Below are 14002 nucleotides of genomic sequence, written 5' to 3' on the forward strand. Positions count from 1 at the left end.
GTGTGAAGGGTGAGAAGCCCCTCTGTGATCTCATTTCAATGTTAAGAATTGTTTGCTTTACTGCCTAACACTCACCCCTACCAAATACTCTATAGCCAGTAATTTAGCTTTACGGGAAGACCCCTGCTTATGCAAACCTATTAACAAACAAATCCCTGATCTTTTTTGATTTCTTAAAAGACAAAATTCTGGGTGTGTGATGGAAGTGGACATATAAGCTTTAAACGATGGGCCAACATTTGGGTTTAGGCTAACTGCCTATCTAACATTTCAGGGTTTCAAGCACAACAAAAGAATTCTGTTAAAGTCAAGATTTTTAAAAATGCAGGATGCCTAAATGACAATACCTGTATTTCATAAAAAAGTGGCATGCCCTATTGCTGGGAGTATATACTGGTATGATCTTTCCAGAGGGAAGTTTAGCAAAATGTCTTAAACTTGAAAACAAAACGTTAAAGTCTGTTGACAGGGGAGTGTTTATGTAAGTTTTAGCACAACACGCCTACTATACAGCTATATCATGATGCATCAATTTTCAGGGTAAGAGTCCACAACATACAGCTGACATAAAGAAAGGGTGGCAAACTCAGAATTTGCAAGCTGAGTGCATGTGTAAGTACCTACGTAAATATGTACCTATTTATTTGTAGGCATACACAGAAAAATGTTTGTAACGATGTTCTTCAAAACATTAATGTCACTATCTTATGGAGTTTAGACTGACTGTGATTTTGACTTCCTTCTTCATTTTCTGTATTTTGTCTTCCTTAGTCTCCTTTTCAGACATGGAATACATGTTATTCTCAGAATCCAAAACATTAAGATTTTTTTCACAAAGAAACAACTTGAGCAATATATTATATTTGATATCATATATAAGTATCTGTATCCAATTTTTTTTAAATCTCAAGTCTGTGACAAGAGACCAACGCCTAAATCTCCCTCCTAATGCAAGATGGCTACCGGGTGTGTGTGTTCCCATAGTTATAATGAACCAAACATTTGTGAAAAGGAGTAACTTAAATGGGGTTTAAATTTGGGTTTTCTTACACAGTAGCTTAAATCTTCATTGTTACTCAATTCTGTCTACTATACACATTTCTCAGTGACTATCAACCTACTTTAATTCCTGATGCTCGATTATGTTACTGCTTGGTTTCCTTTATGTAAGAGTGTTTTCTTGTGCTTACTTAAAAAAACAAAATAAAACACCATACACATCTTTGTTTCACCCCCATCACTGTAGGAGATACCCATATCATTAAATGCTCTGGTAGGTTATAGAACTGGAAGGTCTGCTCTGGATGATTTTCTACTTTTTCTATCTTATTTTTAAAAAAATTTTTTAAAGCTATTTTCTTTCTTTAAAGATTTTGTTTATTATGTATGTATGTATGTATTTATTTATTTGATAGAGAGCAAGAGAAGGAACACAAGCAGGGGGAGTGGGAGAGGGAGAAGCAGATTCCCGGCTGAGCAGAGAGCCCTGATGTAAGGCTGGATGCCAGGACCCTGGGATCATGCCTGACCCAAAGGCAGATGCTCAATGACTGAGCCACCCAGGTGCCCCTCTACTTTACTTATTTTAATGCTTATTGAAAATCTTTTTTCTCTAATAATAACCATTTTTACTTCATAGGGATACTGTAAGAACACAAGTTATGATGTGTTTGAAATGCTCTGAATGCTTTATAAAAAAGGCACTACAGAGATAATGAGTTATTCTCAATAAAAATTGATTTTCCCCACTTGTATGGAGCTGAAGCGGAGAGTGAAAGTTACAAGAGCAGGTAAGTCACAACTTTGGAACCACAGCTCCTTCAAGTTTTGCTTGTCTCACGTGTTAAATGTGGACATAAACGTGTTTTTTATGTCTGGGCTTAGGTGGACCCATGGAGCAAATGAAAAACCCATGTGAAAATATAGAGCCTGCACTCTATAAAGAGCAAGGCTAAATGTTCACAGGGATACAGTTTTCCAGACAGGATTTTATCTGTAATGATAAAATAATCTATTGTGCATTTTGAAGGATTTGGGGAGCCATGTTTGATTTCCCCCCATGAAATATCAAATATCTCCCAGGTTCTCAAGTTACGAAAACATCGACATAAAGACTGAGCACGTGGAATGCATATCCGCATGTACCTGAATGATCTGGGCAGCAAGCTCAGGGGTTCCGTGCTTCAGGTCATGTCCATTGATGGCAAGCACTCGGTCATTGCTGCTCAGCCTTCCATCCTGTGCAGCCAGGCCCCCTTCCAACAGATCAAGGATAAAAACACCAGGTTCATCGGTCCTTCGAACGAGTTTAATGCCAAGCTGTTCACCAGAGTCCCGTTTGTGAAGGACCACGTGGAAGACCTCTTCCCGGGGAGAGCTACTGTCGGGGTGGCTGTACGTCCGGTTCCCAAAGCGCCGCTCTCGCAGCACGGTGAGGTGCAGTGTGGTACAGGGCTGGGAAAGGGCGGCTCTGGCATAGTTGTGAGACACATTGCTGATGTTACAGTTGTTGACCTGGAAGAAAAGAATTATGACCAAGGTGGGACAATCTTTTATCTTCTCAACTTATAAACATTTATATGCCATTTCCAAAAGAAACTGACTTTGGAAAATGATATACAGTCATCATTTACAAAGAAAAGCCCTCTGAAGATGTTTTAAAATGCACAGTTCCTAAGCTTCACTCACAATGACTAGCACGAAGTAGAGAATGGCAGTTAGGATCTCAGGCTTCAGCGAAGGTGCTGAATCAGAGTCCTTGGTCCTGCCAGTAGCGGGATGTCTGAGTGTGTCCCCTGAGCAGTGAGATGGGTTTACTCTCTGCTTCACAGGACCAGGAGGAGAATGCAGAGACAGCAGCAGCATATGGCAAGTGCCAACAAAATACTAGTTCTAGTGGAACAGAAATTGAAGTTCTACTGGATTGATGTGGCTTTTCCAAATGAAAAACACTTACGCTGGAAAAAATACACCAAGTTTTATTTTAAGAAAAGGGTCACATTCCAGATACACAACCTGATCTCAGATCAGTCATTTTTACTTCAAAGAAAAGCAGGTAATTACAGTTTCACTCTGTTTAGCACTCAAGTGTAACATCTATCTAATACAACAAGCTTAACTCAGTACTCACAGAACATTTATTTACTAAACCTTATGGCCCTGAAATGAGTATAGTGACTGATCCTGGGAAATGAACATGACTAAGAAAATACACCCAGCTTCAGTTTTTCACCTAAGTCAGAGGAAGGCGTTGGCACAATTCTTAGTATTTATCACAATTAGAATTCCTCTCTTCATCTGTCTGCACCAACAGCAAACGGGAAATCGACATTCTCTTGTATCGGTTATGTGGCAGGCTCTGGGATAGGTGCTTGTGATTACCCAAACCCTTCAATCTTTTTCACATGAATCTATGTTAAGGAAAGCCGTCCCCCTTCCTACTCTTCTTGGGTTGACAGTTTTGAGCACCACTAACTTGAATTTTATTGATTTGGGCCTGCTGACATCTTTTAAAATTCAGGCATCAAATGCCATAGATCTCACACACAGACTTGCTCTTCTCCCAATTTTGCAACATCTGTGCATTTGGTTGCCATCCAAATCCTTGATGAAAAAGTTGAGTAACATAGGGTCAAGAACAGAACTTAAAGGCAGCTTCTAAAAAACCAGCCTGACGTGGATTTGTTAGTCAAAACTCATCATTTCTGGTTATTCAGCTAAAAAGCCACTTATCTCTAGGTTCTTATTTTTCCATCTTAAATTCACATCTATCACAAATGACTTTACAAACATCTGGCTGGAACCCAGCGCTAGCCACGTGCAAGTATGTAGCCTCACACCATCTTTGTGATGTGGGTTGTGGAATATCCTACAATCAGAGATTTTCCCTTCACAAATGTGTGGTTGCCAGTGAAACACAGAGAAAGCAGAGACCAAATAAAATACTGTTGCTAGATGTTGTAGAAATAGCACCAAGAGAGTAAACTTTACCACATCTTTAGCTAAATATATTTTGTACCAATGCAGTCAAGACACGACTGCAATTATTTTCCTTCAAAACCAAAAGCAAATAAATCACTGAAGACTCAGATGGCACTGTAAATACGTACTCTTAATCATGTTCTGAAATTTGTATTATTTTTAATAGTAATACTGATGTAATCTCTTATACTATTTTATTCTTCAAACTGCTCAAAATGCTGCACTGCGAAAGACCCTGAGGGTATATGGTTCTCCTTTTCAAAGAGGTTATTTAATAGAATAACATGGATGTGTGGGTATATATATAAAATAAATACACACACACACACACATATATATATAATCAGTGTGGGAAAACCAAAGCCACGCACTGTTACTACATCTAGTTTGCTAAACTAAAAACACAGGCTAGCTAGCCCTTTGGTCTGTAAATAAACCATCTTAATGACTCTAAGGTATTTTCAAATTGGCTCACAGTATTATTTATGTAGCTTACAAAAAGTGGAAGATAACCAGGTAGTAAAAATATACTAAGGAGCATTCTTTCCAAGTGTTTCCTTTTGAATGACCATAAATACTACTCTGTATTTGGGCAAGTAGTGTGGCTTTACTTATTGGCTCCAGCATACCAGCCAAAGGCCAATGAGAAGTCAGGCCCACAAGAGGAAAGACCCTTTGTGAATTCAATAATCAGGTTATGTGCTCATAATTTTTGTATCAATTTGAAATCATTAAAATGGATTTAAGATTGCCATTATTAGGGTTATTAATATGTATGCCTCCATAAACAATAATAATGCACTGGAATGTCTACAATGCTGATTTATAGCTTTGAGTTAATTCCCCAAATTATAGCCAGTATTTCAGATAATTAGATTTTTATTTGAGGTATACAGATTCAGTTATGTTATTAAACAATTCTCCAAAGCAGACCAGTAAAAAAGCCTGTAGATGAAATATATTAGCAAACAAAACCCTATAGCAAACAAAACTATATATTAAATATATTTTTATACATTTTTATATATTTGCTAACATATTAGCAAACTATATATTAAATACATTAGTAAATCTGAGGTTACAGATTTAACCTCAATTATACTCAAAGAAATGCAAATAAGAACAAAGCATTTGTTTTTACCTTTAAAATTTAGAAAAAGCATGAGAAATATGTAAAAATGTTAATATCCAAAGCTGGCACACTGCTGGTAGCAAAGAACAAAAGATGAATATAAATGTAAACTCAATTATAGCTTGGAAGGCCAGAAGTGGAGAAGAAAAGAACACTGTTAAGCTGCAGAAAAGGGCAATCTGGCTCTTTTGGTCTTGGCCACAAAGATGTCAAAATGTCAAAACCAGCTACAAGAGTTCCTCCACGGAGAATCAGTTTAGGAGCTGGGGTAGAAGGAATACAGGGTAAGGTGTCCAGAGAGCTGTGCCAACCTCATGCAACCAGAGTACTACTAATATCATAAAAGGACAGCAAACACAGTAATGCGGTAAATAGCTAGCTATGGTAGGATCAGAAACTGGATTTTACATAAGCTGGATTAGTTATGCTTCCTGTATTCTCCTATTTCCTCTTAGGATTTAGTAAAGAACAAAACACTGGAAGTTCAGTCTGTGTCAGCCAGGCCAAGTGCAACGAAGGAGGGGTTTTGGGCTCAAGTGTTGAAGTGGAAATCACAAACTACAAGAGGCAGAATACGGATGGGCGTGGAAACCAAAGCCAGGAACCCCCAATGGAAAGGTCAATCCTTGCTGCTCTTGGAGCCTAGTTTGTCTATCTTCCCCTCTGGACATTTCTCTTGAAGAACTAAAAATCCTAGAGGTTCTAAGTTTTGTTTTAATGAAGAAGACAGCTATTCCCAACAGGATATCATAACCAAATCCACTCTTTTATTGACTCAGCAAGTATGTCCCGGGTACCGACTCCAGGCACAGCACTGTGAGAAGCCTGTCCCATAGTACATACTATTAAGGCGGCTGCCATCCCCAAAGGAAGACACTGCATTTGAATAACTCTCTGTTACTGATTATGTATTAAGTGGTGAAGAGAAGGAATGTCTTTTCAGCACTTAAAGTGAGAAGAGGTCTGAATGGGTGAAAATGGCAGGGCAGGGCTTTCTGGATGAAGGCTGGGAAGCTATAGCACAATGGGGACAGGCTGAAATGTGGAGGGAAGCATGGAGATTGCTATGTCTGGCTTTTCTGCTAGATTATAAATTCTATGAGGGCAGGGGTGGCTTTTTGCTCTTAATTATACCCTCAGCTCTGACCACCATGCCTATGATGCTTCAGTAAAACACAGATGGCTACAGCTGAAAGAAAAAGCAAGGGTTAAGGCTGAGGGGACAGGTTGTGTAAGAGTCCACAGAGGACCCTGACTATTAGATGAATCAGTATGGACTTGATCCTCTGGTCCAATCTTCCCAGGGAAAGCAGAGTTACAGATGTATTAACCTGACAATGGTCGTACCGGATTTCAGAGAAGAGTAGGGAGGCAGGGGTATTGATTCTACTGGGTTAGACATGAAGCAGTGATGGCACAGACCAGAGAGGTGGCAGGGAAAAGGGAAGGGGTGAATACCAACAGACCGTGGGGAAGGACCAAGCAGTGAAATCGAGAAGGCAAGAGTCCTTGAGCTTGGGTTCCTAGAAGACATCTTTTCTCATTCATGCCTATTTCTTCTCTCCTAAATATCCATTCTTTTAGCTTCAAGTACCACTTACACTCGTATGGGTCACATATCCAGGTCAATTTTCACATGAACTCTAGAATTCACATGAACAGTAGAATTCTGGCCATCTCATGCCCATCTAACATATGCCCTCTAACATAATATCATCTTGCCCGAAGCTAGTTCTTTTGTTGGAGTAGCTATTTCTCTTTAAAGAGAAGAGAGAGAGGGTAGCATCAAGAGTTAGTGCAGAGTCAGGCTGTTTGTGGACGAGAGTGCGTTTGAGAGCCAACAAGAGGTGGCCGTGATTTCCGAAGTCTATCTTAAATTCAATGGTATAAGTTTTAAGTAACTTGTGCTGTGTGACCTGTCTTTTCTAGATTATAGTAATCAGTGTAGAGAAGGATAAATTAGACAATGAAGGTAACTGATGCATGGTACCCTGGAACTAGGGATACAGCCAATGGGACAAGAGAATTTAGCAGTGAAGGTGGCCCCAAAATAGCCAACCATGGAGTCCAAGCCAGGAGGAATCCAGCTGGCCCGGAGAGCCACGCACTGAGGCACACGTGGGATCAAATTTAAGAGAGGGGTAAAAATACATTCCATGTGTTTGGGGGAAATTGGAGAAATTACAGATAAATTCTGATCTGTTTTGCATTAAAAAAAAACAGTAAAACTTACCTTTTTATAAGTCAGGTTCCACAGTACCATAATTTCCTCAGTTTTAAACTGATGAATAAGAGCAAAAAAAGAGGCAAGATAACAAAATAATTTTAAAAATTGATACCTGAAGAATCTGGTCTCCAGCAAGGAGTCTTCCATCTTTGGCGATCACCCCATCTCGATAGACTTCCTGGATAACAATGTTAATCAGTGGCGTTTCATTGCCGCCCACAATGCTAATTCCTAGCTGAATATAAGGATTAGACCGGTGAATTTCAATTGTGGTAATTTCGCCTTCCGGTAAACTAACCGGCTGTTGCGTAGCTGCCAAGTTAAAAACGAGAGAGAGAAAAATAGGTGGAAAGAAAAACGTTTTATATTTTGATTATCTTCAGGTAAGTAAGTTATCGTCTATCATTAGTGATGACCTTATGCTAATAGATGATTAATAACAAAGCAATACCACGGGATAAGAAAAATAGAATGACCAAAACACCAATAGGTAAGATTAGCAAAACACTTCCTCTTCGAAAGGTGATCAGTAAATAATCAACAAATAACTACTATGCATCAGATCACTAGGGACCACACAGTGATCTGATAAAGAAATATACAGACAATATCATCTTGTCCTAATTGATCAGAGAAAGTTTGACCCATGAAACAACTGTAAACAGTACAAGGCAGTACATATGAAATAAAAAAGACAAACTCTGTGACATACAATCACCATAGTGGTTGACAAAGTCATCACATTAAGCAAGAAGAGGAGAGTCTTGATCTGAGCAGTAGGAGATGGAAGAAGTGTTATAGCCATGGCTGGGAAAACTGGGATTTGTAGAAAAATTGGAATTTTCATAAGAGATAAACCTATTTAAAAGTAAGACACAGGGCCAACTATTAAGATATGCCCAAGATCTATGACTAGAGGTTTTCTGCCTGTTTCCTGGTGGGTCATGTAGACAGATCAGTGGCTGCTACCAGAGGACAGCAATAGTCAGACGCATGGTCTTGGAGTCAGATACATACCCAGCCATTTCCTGGCTCTCAGACTTTGACCAATGACTCTCTGACTAAGTTTCCTCATCATTAAAAAAAAATCCAGTATTGGTACAAGCATTTAATAAGTTAATATATGTAAAGTGCTTGGCACAGTGCTAACACAGAATAAGCACTTAGGCTGAGGTATTATTTTTGTTCTTCTTGATGCTGTGGATTTCTTAATCAAGAAGCAACAGGCTTTAAAACAAACCAACAAAAGAAGTCTGTTGATGACCAGTGAATTTGTGGACTACAACAGAAGAGGGGGAGGGGGAAGGATAACCAGCCTCAAGGTAAGACTCACTTTCTGTTTCTAAACTGCAAACTGTTAGACTTGTACACTTAAAGGGTGAATATGTAATATGTGAAGCATATCTCAGTAAAATTATTTGTTGAAGAGGAAAAAAAAAACAAAAAAACCAACACCCCATGTAGGGAAAGTAATAGGGAGTAGTGAGAAGAAAGGAAATATCTGATTTGAAAACAGATGAAAAGCAAAAGCAAGGTGAAGAGCACATACTGTCAGTGGCCGTGTTCTCCTCGAAGGCGGGATTGTCCAGGCCAGGCTCCTCAGGCCACGCGGGCAGAGACGCTGACGTCAAGCTGCACTCAGTAGGCGCTGTGCCTGTCCCTGAACAGTCCGTTTCGAGGGATAAAGTACCTGGAAGATCTATTATAGTGGTTCCACTTTCATTCTCAATCTCTGTCTGAGCTTTATCAGTTTTCCTCCTTTCTAGGGCAAGTCTCCGATGAGAAGCTCCAGGACATCTAGAAAGAGAGCATTAGGGGGTTCCCAGATGATATGAAAGGAAAAAATGATTGACAGCTTGTTCCCCAACAACAGAATAGCCACTGCTTCAATGCCAAACTCACCTAGAGGTAATCCACAAGTGGTATGTAATTCTGATTTTAACCTCTGCTCAAACTAAGTTCCTACCACACTGTGTAGCAAACTTAAAACAGGCGTTGGCACAAATAGTGGCTTCGTGTGTTTCTCAAAAAATACTTCAATAAAAACCTGTATTCAGATATATACTAGTCCCAGAAATACACCAGCACAGTTGACAGTACACTGCAAATACTATTCTGAGATCCTGATTGCATAACCCCTTTTTCACAGGGACGGCTTAACTCCTTAACAAGAGTGGAAACAGCAGTCTTCTTCCACAATGTGCTCCTGCATCCAGACTTGGACCTTGAGTGACACTGTTCCTTTCCGCTCTCAGGGCCAAGAGTACACATTCATTTATTAGTGAGGAGCAATAATCTGAGGCTCTGCCACTTGCAGAAAAGCAGAGCAAAGGCCCAAGAGGCTGCGTATGGTGGGTGGCGGTCTTATGTCTAGGGCTGCAGACTTCATTCGGTGATAATATTTTTTAAAATCTCAAATTTCATTAAAAATCAAGTATAGGATTAAATTTATTGAAAACTGGAAGCTATCCCTTAGCTGTAAAAGTAATAAATTTCCCCTCACAAACTCCCCTCATAAAGATAAGTTGTGGGTTTCAAGTTCTTGAAAAAGATTGCTATGGAATTTCTTTATTCAGCTTTTTCTCATTCCCTGTTTCCGCATCACCTTATTCAGAAAGAGGACAAATGATTTTCGTTCTGCATTGTTGTGCAGCACTCCAGGAAATGTTCCTGCAAGGACCTGACAAGTAACTTGGAAAATTGTATCACTGAGAAAAATGATTTTTGTCAAGTAAGTAGATTTCATGAGAAATGCATTTTAAAACTATTTCATTCAATAAAAAAATGGTGACAAAAACTGGATCATAAAAAAATACTTGAGACTAAAAATATAGGTAAAGATTCAATTCCCCAAATGCATATCACACACTGGTATCCATATGCGTAACAGCCAGTCTTCGATGGGGAAACAGACTAGGAACAGGAAGTGGGAAGGAAACATAAGCAGAATGTGCATAGCTGGGAAAGAGCCTAGCTAACAACTACAAAATCCTACAAACTAAGTAACTGTAAAGCCCCTCTTATCTTATCCAAGAATAAATTTAAAACTGGAAACCTGAAGTTGTTAGAGAGATAAAGAACCAGGTATACTTACATCCCAATGGGACAGCAAATTGCTAAGAGGGACTAAATAAAGGTATTTCATGTGATATCACAGAGAAATATGGAAGAACGCATTCATCCAGCACTCAGGAAGGTTACAGAGGACTGCGCAACACCCACCTTTAAACAGATGGGCAGCTGTGCACACAGAGATGGAACAACTAGCCAGGAGGAGACCATGAGAGAAAGACTTCAAACTACACAAGGGAGGCAAGAGTGTCAACAAAGAAAAAATGACCAGTAGTGCAAATGCCATGAAAGAGGCCAATAAGATAAGACCCAAAAAGCATTACTTTGCTTTGGCAGTTAAAAAGTCATGGTAACCTCAGAGAGAACGCCTTCGGTGATGAGGGCAGAAGCCCAGACTATGGTACAAGCATTTCTGTTCACACAGTGTATGCCTTCTATTAAAAACTGCACACTAAAACTTACTGGGCTTGAGGGGAAATGAGGATTGGGACAGACCATTCACAACCTGGGCATCTAGGGCATGGCTGCAATGGGTACGGGCTTTCTCTTTGGAAATGTTCTAAAAATTCGATTGTGATGATGGCTGCAGACTTCAGGGAGTATCCTCAATAACACTGACTTGCACATCTTAAAAATAGATGAATTGTATGGTAGGCGAAATATACCTCAAAAGAACTGTTTTAAAAAGACAGGGAATGAGTAAATCAGAGCAGGCCTGGAAAAAACGTCTTGACCACAGACAGCTCAAAGCCATGGTTCCTCCAGTCTGTAAACATTTGGAACTGAAAGAGAAAGGAAGACTCATTTGTTGAGTGTCTAATCTGTGCCAGTCACCGAGGAAAGACCTCTACATACCACACTTCACTGAATCCTCACAACCACTCTGTTATCCCTATTTTACAGATGGGAAACTTGACACTTAACTAAGGCAACGTCCCACAGCTATTAAGTTGCAAAGTCAAAATCCAAACAAACTCAGAGCTGATGCCAAAGACATCTGCTCTTTCCACTACATCATGCTAAATTCATTCTTTTTTTTAAAGATTATTTATTTGAGAGAGAGAGAGAGCAAAGAGAGAGCAGGGGAGGGGCAGACAGAGTGGGGCAGGGGCAGAGACAGAGGGAAAGAGAATCTTTAGCAGACTTCTGTGCTGAGTGTGGAGCCCGATGAGGGGCTGATCCCAGGACCCTGAGATCTGGACCTGAGCCGAAACCAAGAGGTGAAAACTTAATTGACTGAGGCAACCAGGTACCCCTTTCCTAAATTCATTCTTACGGAGTTTTTTTTCTAGGGCAAAGTGAATTTGTTCCACAAAATAGTGTCCAGAAGCACAATCAGAGAATATGAGAAAGTTCTTAGTGAAAATTAAAAAGCAAGCAAAAATCACAAACAACAAAATCAATGCATCTTTTTAAATGGAGCATTTAACACCACCACCACAAACCACAACTGGCATCGGGGGTATAACTTGGATCATTCAGGCAGGTAGGTCAATGTAGCAGGAGGCTAGTACAGGAAATATTAACAATGAATAGAACAAGGATGGCTGGTAATCACTGGAAGGCTGGTGGCAGGGGGCGCAGAGCTCCAGTGTCTGGTTGTGAGAGGGCACTGAAACCACACTGCCGTCAACAAGACTTTGAAAATTACCTATTTCCAGTCTTGAAGGGGGCCGTGCTATGGCCCACGAAGCATAACAAACAGTCAATTACTCATAGTTGAGGACTCTGACAGTGGCAATGGTTTTGGCTCTGCAACTGCACTTTTAAATAAGAAGCCTAGAACACCACCAGAGGAGTTAAAATTAGAAACATCAAAACCTAAACTGAAGAGCCTCTAGAAAGAAAACATTCCACTATAAGAGAAACCCCTAGAAAAGGATGGCTTTGGATGACAAGCTATGCCGGGGAGACTTAAGAGTCACACTGGCTTTATCAGTGAAGCAACTTGAATTGTCACCATGGTACGCAGAGGAAGCTCAAGATAAAAGCAAAGGAAAATGGGGCAACAGTGAATAGAACAATGACTAAGTCTCCCCACAGCTCCAACTGCTGCATAGCCAGTGATTATTTAGATCTGGGTAAGATTCTGGAGGAAGGGGATTTTCATGGTATTTCAGGGACAAGATAAGCAGCAGTGCACACTGCAATACGAAAGAGGAAGACCCACAGCAGCGGTAGTGCAGATGGCTCTGATCTAGACTCTGCATCCGGTGAAGAATCTGAGGGTGATTTTGATTTTAGAGTGAAAACATGATGTAGATTTCCCTATGAGAAAAAGTAAAGTTAAAGACATTAAAAAGAAGTGAAGATAAAATCCCCAGTAGGGAAAAACAAAAACAAAGAAACAAAAACAAAAAAAAAAGAGAAGAAACCGAAATTCAAGTGTAGTTCTTTGAAGGCCTGTAGGAAACCATTACAATACTCAGTGTGTCAGCAGGAAGCAGAAAACCCAGGTGGGTCCCACCAGCAGTGTGCAACGGTGTCATGGGTCCCACCCAGGAGCCCAGGGACAGGAGCATCTGCTAAGACTCCAGATCAGTCCCCACCTGGGCTTGTCCAGATTAGCATGAGTTAAACCTTTGCTCCAAATGCAGCCATGAACTGTGTGGTAGTAAAGAAATGTTTCATTCAGAGGATCAGTTTTACAAGTGTTGATACTTGATGTGTGTTTCTATTTACGGAGGGTATCTAAAATATAAAAGGAATCCTTTAACATGATAGAAATGATCTCTGCCCATTCTGTGATAATGTTCTCTGAAGCTATTCAAGACTTCGATAAGAGATTTGCTTATAAGAATTATCTCGGAATATCATTTCCTTCTGAAGAACATATTCTACTTTTCTTACGTATGATAAGTCATTGTCATTATGTGGTTGTCAGTTTGACATGGAAGAAGTACACATTACATGCTGTTCTTTTCTAGTAACACGAAGCTCCTTTCTAGCCTTGTCTAATTTATGGCATCTTAACTTGAACTGTTTAGAGTTTATTTGGCAAAAGGAAACATTCCCATTTTTTTTCCAGGGGACACTTCTGAAATCTTACTTAAGCTACATTGCCAATTTTGTTGCAAAGGTGTTTCATATTTTAGCCAAACATTTTTTTTAAAGATTTTATTTATTTATTTGACAGACGGAGATCACAAGTAGGCAGAGAAGCAGGCAGAGAGAGAGGAGGAAGCAGGCTCCCCACTGAGTAGAAAACCCTATGTGGGGCTTGATCTCAGGACCCTGGGATCATGACCTGAGCCGAAGGCAGAGGCTTTAACCCACTGAGCCACCCAGGCACCCCGCCAAACATTTTTATAGAAAGAATTCAGTATTATTTTACACATTAAGATGGTTGCTGTAAATGGCCTATGTCTCCTACTTAGAAGTAGAGGTTTATTGTATAACAAATAGAAGGTACTGACATTTTATAAAGATCTCATTGTCAACATCTTTAATAAAAGTGAAAAGGTTTTGATACACTCTTTTTCCTGATTCTACCATATCCATGTCTGTTTCATGATTAAATGAATGCTTTGGGGGAAAAAAAGAATAAAAATTAAAAGAAATGCATGCAACATTTAATTAGATGAGAGTAG

At 39.7% G+C, this 14002-nt stretch overlaps 1 protein-coding gene across 9 annotated transcripts in view; it reads right to left on the reverse strand.

Annotated features, from left to right (window-relative positions):
* LNX2 (ligand of numb-protein X 2) overlaps positions 1-14002 on the reverse strand; it is an 89581-nt gene that overhangs the window by 22203 nt on the left and 53376 nt on the right. For 6 of the 9 annotated variants that reach the window (XM_047722986.1, XM_047722983.1, XM_047722979.1 and 3 more), the window contains 3 exons: positions 8890-9137; positions 7453-7652; positions 2146-2514 (listed from right to left, as the gene is read on the reverse strand). In XM_047722986.1, the coding sequence (XP_047578942.1) occupies positions 2146-2514; positions 7453-7652; positions 8890-9137 (817 nt within the window). Of the gene's footprint in view, positions 1-2145; positions 2515-2688; positions 2958-7452; positions 7653-8889; positions 9138-14002 lie in introns of those variants that run through there. The other 3 variants (XM_047722984.1, XM_047722988.1, XM_047722987.1) reach the window with 3 other exon arrangements.

The sequence above is a fragment of the Lutra lutra genome, chromosome 3 (genome assembly GCF_902655055.1).
Source record: "Lutra lutra chromosome 3, mLutLut1.2, whole genome shotgun sequence".
NCBI lineage: Eukaryota > Metazoa > Chordata > Mammalia > Carnivora > Mustelidae > Lutra > Lutra lutra.